Genomic DNA, 12,668 nt, shown 5'->3' with positions numbered 1-12,668 from the left:
AAAAGCTAACAGATGCTCCGTGGGGGCGGTACTTAAACTAATACCTGTTAATGAAGTCTTCTGGTGTTGCACAGAATTTGATTGTATCATACTAGCATAATAGCATGATACATATCCATTACTGGAAGTCTAACTTGCTGAACTTTGGGCCTGCTTTCTTGTTACATTGCATGCAATTTTGTCGGCCTCCATAGATAATGTAAATAATTTTTGCCCTCTTTTGGTATGACTATGTATAGTCTGCCCAATATTGCAAGTGATGCTGTGAGAGAGTAACATACCTCCCAACCGTTCCGATTTCCACGGGAAAGTCACGATTTGGGTGACATGTCCCGCGGTCCCGATTGGAGGGAGGTATGTCCCGATTTCAACTCAGATCAGAGGACGCAGATCTGAGTTGAACACATATGCGGCTGAAGCAAGGAGCTGACCTGTGTCAGCTCCTCGCTTCAGCTGCATATGTGTCAGCGAGAGAGGCGCGCAGAGAGCGGCGAGGGAGCGGAGGAGAAGATAAGTTTAATGTGGAGGTGGAACGTGAAACTGGGGGGAGATGAAGGAGAGGACGGCATGACACTGGGGGCAGAGATGGAGAGGACGGCATGATACTGGGGGCAGAGATGGAGAGGACGGCATGACACTGGGGGCAGAGATGGAGAGGACGGCATGACACTGGGGGCAGACATGGAGAGGACGGCATGATACTGGGGGCAGAGATGGAGGGGACATGAATCTGGGGGCAGAGATGGAGAGGACGGCATGACACTGGGGGCAGAGATGGAGAGGACGGCATGATACTGGGGGCAGAGATGGAGAGGACGGCATGACACTGGGGGCAGAGATGGAGAGGACGGCATGACACTGGGGGCAGAGATGGAGAGGACGGCATGATACTGGGGGCAGAGATGGAGAGGACGGCATGATACTGGGGGCAGAGATGGAGAGGACGGCATGACACTGGGGGCAGAGATGGAGAGGACGGCATGACACTGGGGGCAGAGATGGAGAGGACGGCATGACACTGGGGGCAGATGAAGGAGAGGACGGAATGACACTGGGGACAGAGATGGAGAGGATGGCATGACACTGGGGGCAGAGATGTGGGGACATGAATCTGCGGGCAGAGATGGAGGGGACATGAATCTGGGGGCAGAGATGGAAGGGGGACATGAAACTGAGGGCAGATGAAGGGTGTATATAAAACTGGGGGAGAGATAGAGGGGGGACATATAATTTACGGGTGACTGTAGGAGGATTATACTGTGTGCGGGCACATGAAAAATTAATGAGTGGGCGGAGTCAACACAAAAGTGGGTGGGGCTAAATTTTCCGCGGCGCGCAAAGTTGGGAGGTATGGAGTAATACACTGCAATAAAATAGAGTTTTTGTTCTTCTCCTCTGTATGTCAGGGGTCTACCTACAGGGGTACATCCGTTATATCTGAACCCTAGTTCAAAGGTCTCTCTGCCATAAATGGCACTTGGAAGATAAGGGGAACCATTAGAGAGTTTACATTAGAACCCAGCAGCATAAAGCTACACCTCTGAGATCTTTAAGTAACATGTAGAAATTTTAATACAGAGAGACACATGCAAGCCTAGGCACTGATGGCACTTGAAATCACTCAATGGAGAAATGCAGAAGTGTAGAAATGCTTTATCTTTACAGGGGACACCAGGTAATCATTATCATATAAGTAACGTAAAGCATGTGCCAAACTTCTTTTCTATAGATTTAAGTTCCATTGAAAAATGTTGTCAGAAGTGGAGTTCCCATGATATTAATAGCTATAATAATAATATCCCTAGTCTTATTACATGAATCATCTCATCTACTCTGATGTATAAATAGATCCTAAAATCAGAACTTCTAGTCCTGTGTGTGGAAACTTGTAAAAACAAGGACAACTGCAATGTACTGGTCAAGGCTATGAATATAAGCCGCAGTGTTTGTAAGTGAATGGTCTGACTGTGAACTGTTCATGTGAGAATCCAAGCTACAAATAGAGACAGAAATACATTAAGAAGTGCCGTATATGGATGTGAGAGCGTATTATAGGGGGACCTATGCATTTAAAAGATTTGATTAAAATGGGGGGGAAGGGTCAAATGATCTTGACATTTCAAAGCAACCCCCAAGAGGTTTATGGTAGAAAATGGGAAAAGAGGAGCCATTTCTTCTGCAGATCAAATCTAGTTCTAGTATTGAGACCGGGCCCCACGTTGCAAAATTGCTGAATTTTGGCCATGGCCACGTTTTGGTATGTTGGCTACACACAATAGTTATATGATGTATGAATTTGAATTCTGGCAAGACTGACTGACCATCTAATTTGTCCCAACTAACCCCAGCAAATGTTAGGGGAGGCAAGGATCGATATGTTGGAGTTCTTTTGTTTTCAAGGAAATAAGCCATTGCCATAAGTGACTGGTAGTGGATTATTCCTTCTGCCCATTGAGAATAAATGCCCAGCAAGCAAGTATGGGTCACCAGGAGGAGTAACCATGTATCTTAGGTGCATGGCCACCTTTAGAAAATTTGGATGGGGGGGGGGCTACAAATATATTGTAAATGGGACTTTCCTATATGATGCCTAAAGGCAACAATCACTTTTAATCTGCCTCCTTTTTCATATAATTTTGACATAATTTTGAAATTTTTCAGATTTTAAAAAAAGATACTAGCAGTTTCTATGACGGTTGCTGCTCTAACTTATACACTGTAATGCTTTATCTACAACCCCAGCCACAAAATACTGAGCATTATATAAGTACAATACAACAGCAGACAAATTACCTGTAATGGTCCCAGAATTGAACTGGTTGTATACATGAAAAACAGCCGTAGATAGCTGAGCACATTGCCAAAGGCAAAGAGACCTTCTGCCACCAGGGTGGGGTGGAAAGCATCCCAGTCCTTTCTTTCTGCAATGTGGTAGAACTGTGGGAAGGGATGAAGGAAACATTTGTGAAATCTTATCTCGTGTTCACTTCTTCAAGCAGCTGGGCTGAGTTCATTGTGAATAAATTAATAGAACGATAAATGATGTCAATCCACTTGTTGCATTCCTGGATGATACAATCTTATTAAAATAGCTAACGATAAGAGTGTGACAGATATGACTATAATGTAACCCCTTCTTTACCTTAATGTTAGCCACTACTTTAAGAGTAAAGGTTGCTAGATACAATGAATTCATCACAAAGCTGAGCTGGTTCCGAGATTCTTCCAAAAAATCTTCCAGACCATCATACCAAAGCCGCTTCACATCTGACCAAACCATGCCTGAAAAAGAAATATGAGGCTTCGTATGGGTCTTACAGTCAGATTGTAAGTACAATCAGACTGTGGTTCACATAGTACTACATTTTTTTATTGCAGTAATGTATAGTGCATTTTAGGGTGCTTTCACACAGAGTTTACGCTCCGCTCATTCAGACACATAAACACTAGAGATGAGCGAGTAGTGTTCGATCAAGTAGGTGTTCGATCGTATACTACGGTATTCGAAATACTCGTACTCAATCGAACACTACTAGCTGTTCGAAGTTTAATGTTCGATGCAGAACCAGCGTTGATTGGCAGAATGCTATACATTCTGCCAATCAACGCTGGTTCTTCTTTTACCTTTCTGAAGTCTTCTCCGCGCTGCGTCCCCGTGTCTTCTTCCGGGTGGAATTCACTCTGCCTAGGCATCCGACCTAGGCAGAGCCGACTGCGCATGCGCGGGCATGCACACGCATACACGCGCATGCGCAGTCGGCTCTGCTCAGGCGTCGGGCCTGGGCAGAGCCGCACGCGCATGCGCAGTCGGCTCTGCCTAGGCCGGATGCCTAGGCAGAGTGAATTCCACCCGGAAGACGACGCGGGGACCCTGCGCCAGGAGAAGACTTCAAGCAGAATCCAGCTCGACCGTCACTCGTGGACTTGTTAAGTATAATTTTATCGAATGTTGCCTTTCCCCCCACAGATTATAATGGGGTTCGAAATCCGTTCGAACAGTCGAACAGTGTGCGGCTGTTCGAATTGGATTTTGAACCTTGGACACTTTAGTGTTCGCTCATCTCTAATAAACATGTGTCAAAGTGAGCGCTGTAAAAGAGATCCCATAGACTTCAACGTGTGCCGGGTTTACACGTGCTACACATTGAAATCAATGGGTTTAAAAGCCTCCCATTGATTTCAATGTGTAAAACCGTCACACATTGAAGTCTATGGGATCTGTTTTACAGCGGTCACTTTGTAACGTGTTTACATGTCTGAATGAGCGGAGCGCAAACTCCGTGTGAAACCACCCTTATTACTATGCATTTTTGCTGAGCAGTACTTTTTTTGCTATACCAGTAAACCAGAAGTTTTCAATTTGATGTCTATTAGCATTGAGTGAAATGTAGAGTAACACATGCTACTTATTACTGCCATTAAGAAAGCCTGCAGATCTTAACTGAAAAAGAACTGTGTGAACCCAGTCCTAATTGTCTGTCATTAGTCATTAGAAAAGGAAATCACATACATTGTAAGAACACTCAGCAACCACCATACTGAAATAATAATAGCATTATGTCTGGTAATAGCAAGTAATGCTGTAAGATATATCTTCTATAAGCTGGCAATCATGAATAACAATGGCGGAGATTTGTTATCCACCTATACCACCTTTCTAGCATAAGAAAGTCACAAACCAGAGATGCTGCCCTTATCACTTTCTGAAAAGTGGCTACGACCTTGCCAGGACTATGATGACTCAAAACTACGTCAGCTACAATCTGGTGCAGATTTCAGTCTAGGTGGAGGAGCTGTCACTGGATGCACATCGTTTATGATGAGACCTGCGCTTTGTCATACATTAAAACTACATGGCTCAGCGACGCAGGTTGTGTCAAGACCATCGCCTGTCTCTTTAAATCCCCTCGTGTTTATTTCCTTATCACTTGTTACTACATTGTCCTCTCAATGTGCTTTTGTTGGAGATGGACAGGATCATATGTACAGCTTTGTACAGTAGATATATACCCACACAAACACAACACTGATTGACTTATACATTGCACTGCATATAACAGTATCTAGAACACAATATACTGGTTATAAAGCTTTAAACATTAGTCTTAAAGAAAATATGGCAAGAAACACCATTCATTCTCAATTAAAAAATACACATAAGATGTCTTTCAAAAACGGGCCCTTATGGCTTAAAGGGGTTTTCCTAACTCGCCTGTTCACCAACATGCAGGCTGTGTGCTTTGTTCACTTCCTGGTTTTCTCGGTAAATTGGTGGGCGGAGTTTCACTTGCTATCTGACAGGCAAAGTCAGCTCTGCTAGCTCTCTTCATAGCAATGCATGTTTGCATTCAGTAATGAGGGATGGTTGTAAATAAATTGGCACAGTATCACTGGAAGATGCACATTATGAAGCTGATGTAGCAGAGCCGAATTTGATAGGTGATGAGAACCCCAAATTTACAGGACCAAGAATCAGCTGGCAATAAACTGAATTTTAGGTCTGTGTTTACATACAGAGGTAACAGACTCCCTGTCTCAGCCCTTATCAGCAAAATTCAATTAGGAGACCTGATAACTGGAAGAGGGAGATAAACAGCTCAGAAATACAAGCTCACTTCCGAGCACTCAGCCCCCCTCCCCTCCTGAGAGCAGTGAGATACGTCACTTGCCCTGGGCGGAGAGATAAGATCATTATGCACAGCGGAAATGTTACGATTTCCAAAACCATTACAGCTTTAGAAAATCACAACATGTCAATTGTACCTCCACCTATAAGTACAATTGAAGCAGAAAGTCCACAGAAGAAATCTCTGCAGATTTTCTGTGAAAACCACTGCGGAAAAAAAAACATGATGCATTTCCCTTGTGGTTTTCCTGCATTGCTTTTTCCCTGCGCCCGCTATGTCGGGCCTTAGCCTAACACAGTAATTCATTTAACATGCACTAATACATTTGTCAGCGCTGTACAGAGATTTACATCATATGTACGCTAATGGTTTTGATCAATATCCTATGACAATAAATATTGGGATGCAGTCATACTTTTTCTGACACACCAGTCCACCCTGTGTTCCCACCCGGCTGTCCATCACAAAAAGAATTTAATGTAGAATACTAACTAACTTACTAAGCACTATCCAAAATTTCTCAATTCTTCTTTTTTTGCAAATCATATGACTATGCACCCTGTCTCTGTTTTGCCAGTGATAGCTTCTTCCCTGCCACTCTTATCACCTCCTCACAGTATGTCTCTCATGTCTCCTCTGATCTCTTCTAGAAGTCTTTTTTCCATAAGAAATTTACAAGCTATACAAACCTTTACATGATAAATGAAACTTACCTCCTCTGTCTTTCAACATACTTACAATCTTGCCTAAAGTGCCCCCCCCCTCCAGACAGTTTTCTGACATTACTTTGGCTTTTACGTCTACAGCTGCTTATGCAATTTTTTGCATCCAATACCTAGTTCTCATAGATTATCATCTTGTACAGGCAGGGCTCCTACCGAACGTGTCATGTAAAATGTGAAAAAATATAGTCCTACTGTATATAAAGCACAGAGGAACTTGATGTGCTATATCAACAAGTCTTAATAAAATAATTATGGTAGTATTTGCTTAGTTAAGAGAATTTATAGTTTTCCATATAAACATCATGGGATTTGTTATGTTTAAGCTTTTAATCCATCAACTTTAGAATTTATAAAACTGATTTTCATGGTAGTAATGCAGAGGATAAACAAGCAAAAGAGCCAAATTTAGTGACTCCACCACCTCAGAGGGAGAGACAGCAGTTCATCAGAAATTCCAAAATATACACTGGAAAATAAAGGGAACACTTAAGCAACACAATGTAACTCCAAGCAGCACTGATTGACAATCAATTTCACATGCTATTGTGCAAATGGAATAGACAACAGATGGAAATTATTGGCAATTATCGAGACACACTCAATAAAGGAGGGTTCTGCAGGTGGGGACCACAGGCCACATCTCATTACCAATGCTTTCTGGCTGATGTTTTGGTCACTTTTGAATGTTGGTTGTGCTTTCACACTCGTGGTAGCATGAGATGGACTCTACAACCCACACAAGTGGCTCAGGTAGTGCAGCTCATCCAGGATGTTACATCAATGCAAGCTGTGGCAAGAAGGATTGTTGTGTCTGTCAGCGTAGTGTCCAGAGGCTGGAGGTGCTACCAGGAGACAGGCCAGTACACCAGGAAATGTGGAGGGGGCAATAGGAGGGCAACAACTCAGCATCAGGACTGCTGCCTTCACCATTGTGCAAGGAGGAACAGGAGGAGCACTGCCAGGGCCCTGCAAAATGACCTCCAGCAGGCCAAAAATCTAGGGAAATCTAGGCTGCATTATATCAGAGAGGAAGAAGAATCTAATGATTTGTGCGGTGATCTGGAAATAAGCACACGGACCCCAGTATAGTCTATGGGGCCCGTGCACTTTGACAGCACAGCGCTTGCAATTGCGATTGTATTCCGTCCGGGGGGTCTCCATGCGGACTCTCCCTGGACGGAATACATACGCTAGTGTGAACCAGGGGTCAGATGGCAGACACTCCATAAATGGTACACCATCTAAAACATATATTTAACCCTTAAGTACTATGATGGTGTCTATAATAATGATATGTGTATGGTAGAGGTGTATGGTAGACACTAGAGATGAGCGATTAGTATTCGAAACTCCATAGGAATGAACGGGAGCAGCTGCGCCCCGGCCGGCGCCACCGGCTGTCGCTTAACCCCTTGCAGTTCACCAGCTCCCATTCATTCCTATGGGAGCAAGGTAATCGAAACTAGAGTTTCGAATAGTATCGCTCATCTCTAATAGACACCACGATAGTAATTAAGGGTTAAGGCTTATACAAGAGCCTCTACATTATTCTTTAAGGGGTACCTGTCACCAAGTAGTAAAGAGCTAAATAAAATACATCATACATCAATAGGTAGTCAGATTTGAAAAAAATCGAAAACACCAAATTAACCAGTGAAAGACAAGTTTTCCTCTTCATCCATTATACCTATATGGAAACCACCAACATTTCTGTAAGTATAATTGACATGCTGCGATTAACAAAAACGCAACAATTTTTTAAATCACAGCATGCTCACTGCAAATTTTTTTCTGTAATGTGTGGATGGGATTAGCAAGAATCCCATCCACTTTGCAGTATTGAGTTGTTCACACTATATGGGGCTCTGGCTTAGGCTAAGGCCCCTCGGGCCGTAATCGCAGCGCTAAAGCGTTGCAGAAAGAACCGCTGTGTGAACGCATTGGGGTTCTTTCTGCAGCGCCTTTAAGAGAAAGTTCACAGAGTTTTCCTGTGCAGACTTTCTCTTCCCATTATATCTACGGGAAAGCCACCGGCGTTTCCGTAGATATAATTGACATGCTGCGATTTGCAAAGCTGCAACGGCTTTGCAAATTGCAGCGTGTCCGCACTGCGATTTCTTCCGCAAAGTGGGCATGGGATTCGCATGACTGCCATCCCCTTTGCTTGCACTGTAAAACGCCGCGATTTTTACCGCAGTGTCTTATGGCGTTTACATCCCGTGGGACCCCGGCCTTAAAGGGATTTCTTATTAGGATATGCTACAGCAAGGGAAATGCCTAAATGGCTGCAGCTTCCTCTGGTAGAATCAGTTGTTTGCCTCGGGTGCGGGGGGTAGAAGATCTGGGGTGAAAGGGCCACTTTCTGAAGGAGCTGTCAATCTACATTATCAGATATGCTTTATGTGTAGAATGTTCTAGAATCTAAGTAAAAAGTGAACCTGATTTACATTCAGTTTACAGAAAGCTTACATGGCAAGCGTACACAAAGTTGGCCACAAGCTGTTTTCCAGTTTCAGACTGGACACAGGTTTGCACATTTAATAACATGCAGTTTGGGTTTGGGTAATATTTTAGAAACAGTAAAGCTTCTGTGGCTAACAATTTTAGATGCCAATGCTATGGGTGGCCAGGCCACCAAGAAGCAAAACCCATTAATGACCCAGTAATGTTACTAGGATAAGTGTGGATGTGTACGATAGATGTATCTGTTAGGATCTATGTATACTTTTAGTGTGTTCATTCTATGTATTTGCTGGGAAATAATCCTGACACATGTACTAAACATGTAAGTAAAGCACAAGAATGTGTTTTTTATTCTTACATGGAGATAGTACAGATAGCTCTGGGTGTGGAGAACAACAGGGTCATTTTAATACAATAGGGGGCCCTGTTAAAACTTTTCAAAAGTGGGCCCTCCACCCCACATAATTTAATTTCCCCTGCCCAAGATCCTTATAAGGCCCCCTGCCACCTCAACCACCAATGTTACAAAAAAAAAACAAAAAAAAAAACAAAGAAAACTCACCTTACCCCCTTCCCTTGGACATGCAGGATCCATCTGTAATGATGTCTGAGACTCGGCGCTCATTGCTCTCCCCTGCAACAGACATCACCAGTCAAAGGCTGACTAATAATAGAGCACAGAGCTGATGGCTCCATGCTCCACTATTGTATCCAATCTGTGTTATAAGGACACAGATACAGTTACAATTACTGCCTGCCACCCATAACAGCAGGACAGGACCCGAAATGGGGGGCTTTGGATTCGATTCGGGGCAGTTGAAGGGGCCCCTGCTATCATAGGGCAAGGTACAAATGCATCATTGGCCCTATGGTAAAAGTGGCCATGGAAAACTTGGAGACAGTGGCATAACCCTGTACAGTACAGCTATTCTTAATAATTGCAGTTCTTGTGGTTATGCTCTGGGTTAAGGGGTTTTTCAGGCTTGTACACCTGGAACCCCAAGCGATCTTCCATCTAAATCGGCAGTGGCACTCCAGTGAGACCGTCATGTTGATGGTCACATCATGTTCATTGGTCATATAGACTGTTTGCAGTTCAGTCCCATTCAAGTAAAATGTATGGTGGTTAGTAGAGTGAGAAGCGGCTGCCCTCATCTGAATGCTAAAGCCACTTCAAACAGCTGATCAGTGGGGGTGTCAGGTCTTTGATCCCTACCCATTTGATATGTATGACTTATCCTAAGGATAGGTTATCAAAATTATAATTCTGGGAAACCCCTTAATGGAAATAGATGTATATGTTACACCTTAGAAATATTCAGACAAATTAAAGAACAAAAATCAGACATCAAAAGTCATGATCTATAAGATCTATAAGTAGGAAAGTATCAAAAAAGTGCCTTGGGAGGAGAGAAAGCTGGAGAGGAGGCTCAAATAAAGGACTTATGTACATGGCACAGCTAAGTTTACAGAGCCTGTAGGCAGTCAATTGAGGCTGCACAGCTCCAAAGTCTTCCAGATGATGTCATAAAGGTTATGTCAGGCGCTGTATGTATGGAGATATTCTCCCCCAGAGGCAATGCTTCTAGGAAATAATACCTTGTATATACAGAATCCATTAAAGGAGCAATCACTTTTTTCTGTCCAATGTGTATATTATTGGGGGTCTATAGGGGGACGTCAATATTTCTCTATGTAAGGGGCCACATGGTGGCTCAGTGGTTAGCACTGCAGCCTTGCAGCACTAGAGTCCTGGTGCTCAAATCCCACCAAGGGCATAAAACCATCTGCAAGGAGTTTGTATGTTCTCCCCGTGTTTGTATGGGTTTCCATCCCATATTCCAAAGACGTACTGATAGGGAAAAATGTACATTGTGAGCTCTATGTGAGGCTCACAATCTACATAAAAAAATATATATATATTTCTCTATGTAAAATCACTTACCGTATTTTTCGGACTATAAGACGCACCTAGGTTTTAGAGGAGGAAAATAGGGGAAAAAAATTTAGAAGCAAAAAATGGTAAAATATTTAATATATGGGAGTTGTAGTTTTGCAACAGCTGCAAGGCCACATTGACAGGTGACCCTGCAGCTGTACGGGGATGCAGAGAGTGTTTTTTTTTTTTTTGCGGGGCCAGAAGTACTTTTTAGTTATACCATTTTGGGGAATATCTATTGCTTAGATCACCTTGTATTGAAAAAAAACCCGGTGGTTTATGATATGATTTTCTACTTTTATATATATACTAGCTGGTACCCGCGACTTCGTCTGTGGTGATTGTAGCAGTGGGTATATACAGGTGCGGGTAAGGTTTTGGTACTGTGTATAAGGGATGGGATATGAAATGTAACTTTGTATCTTGTTTTTGTTGTAATTCAGAGAATACGTGAGACTTTTGTGTTGAAGTTAATTTGTATTTGAGCTGCTATACGGTGTTCTGAGAAACTTTACATAGTGACTTTGGGACAGAAGTATTTGAAGTTAACCCTTTCCCACCGATGGCATTTTATGATTTTGGTTTTTCATTTTTGACTCCCCTCCTTCTAAACCCCATAACTTTTTTATTTCTCGGCTCCCAGAGCCATATGAGGTCTTAATTTTTCTTGGGACAAATTTTTCTCCATAATGCCACCATTATTTATTCTATATAATGTACTGGGAAGCGGGAAAAAATTCTGAATGGGGTGGATTTGACAAAAAAATGCATTTCTGCGACTTTCTTAGGGGCTTTGGTTTTACGGCATTCACTGTGCAACCAAAATGACATGTCCCCTGTATTCTGTGTTTCGTTACGATTCCGGGGATACCAAATTTATATGGTTTTATTTACATTTTGACCCCTTAAAAAAATCCAAAACTGTGTTAAAACATTTTTTTTTTGAAAAGTCGTCATATTCCGACAGCCGTAACTTTTTTATACGTCCGTGTCCGGGGATGTATAGGGCGTCTTTTTTTGCGGGGTCAGGTGTACTTTTTAGATCTACCATTTTCCTTTGATCATTTTTTATTCAAATTTTTATCAGAATCAAAAGAGTGAAAAAACGTCGGTTTGGCACTTTTGACCATTTTTCCCACTACGGCGTTTACCGAACAGGAAAAATATTTGTATAGCTTTATAGAGCGGGCGATTTCGGATGTGGGGATACCTAACATGTATGTGTTTCACAGTTTTTAACTACTTTTATATGTGTTCTAGGGAAAGGGGGGGGATTTGAATTTTTAATCCTTTTTATTTGTTTTTATATTTTTTTTACTTTTTTTAAACTTTTTTTTTTTTGCATTTATTAGACCTCCTAGGGGTATTGACATGGGTGGGCGGTGTCGCGGATTGTCAGAGCGGTGGGGGTCGGCAAACATGGCTGCTCCGGAGTGTTAAAGAGAGCCTCCTGGAGTATCGTTAAGGTGAGGGGCAAAGTGGTAAAGTATATGTATATGTGATTGTGTGGGGTTAGGGGCGAGGCTGTAGAGGGCAATATGAATTTTGTGGCTTGCTATGGTCCAAAGTGTGAGATTGCAGAGATGGTGGTGTGAGTTTGGGTTTTGTGGGGGTCCTGGCACAAACGTATGTGCGCTGTTGTGACAAAAAGTAGCCTATTGCGCAATTGGGTGTATTAACTATGTTTGTGGAAACTTTCAGCCAAATCGGTTGAGCGGGTTTTGCGTGATTGAGGAACAAACATCCAAACACACAAACTTTCACATTTATAATATTAATAGGATTCTAGGGACAGGAGGTGATTTAGAACTTTTATTTATTTTATATTTTTATTATATATTTTTAAAGCTTTTTTTTTTTTTTTTTACTATTTTATTCCCCCCCGGGGGCTTGAGCCTGCGGTCACTTGATTGC

The 12,668-nt window shown here is 42.5% G+C and overlaps 1 protein-coding gene across 2 annotated transcripts in view; it reads right to left on the bottom strand.

The window, feature by feature from the left end:
• TRPC1 (transient receptor potential cation channel subfamily C member 1) overlaps positions 1–12,668 on the bottom strand; it is a 56,374-nt gene that overhangs the window by 15,356 nt on the left and 28,350 nt on the right. For both annotated transcript variants that reach the window (XM_075268843.1, XM_075268844.1), the window contains 2 exons: positions 3,143–3,282; positions 2,794–2,937 (listed from right to left, as the gene is read on the bottom strand). In XM_075268843.1, the coding sequence (XP_075124944.1) occupies positions 2,794–2,937; positions 3,143–3,282 (284 nt within the window). The remainder of the gene's footprint in view (positions 1–2,793; positions 2,938–3,142; positions 3,283–12,668) is intronic.

This window comes from Leptodactylus fuscus, chromosome 3 (assembly GCF_031893055.1).
Source record: "Leptodactylus fuscus isolate aLepFus1 chromosome 3, aLepFus1.hap2, whole genome shotgun sequence".
Taxonomy (NCBI): Eukaryota; Metazoa; Chordata; class Amphibia; order Anura; family Leptodactylidae; genus Leptodactylus; species Leptodactylus fuscus.
The sequence above is the reverse complement of the archived record's forward strand: the minus strand, read 5'-3'. Positions and strand labels throughout refer to the sequence as shown.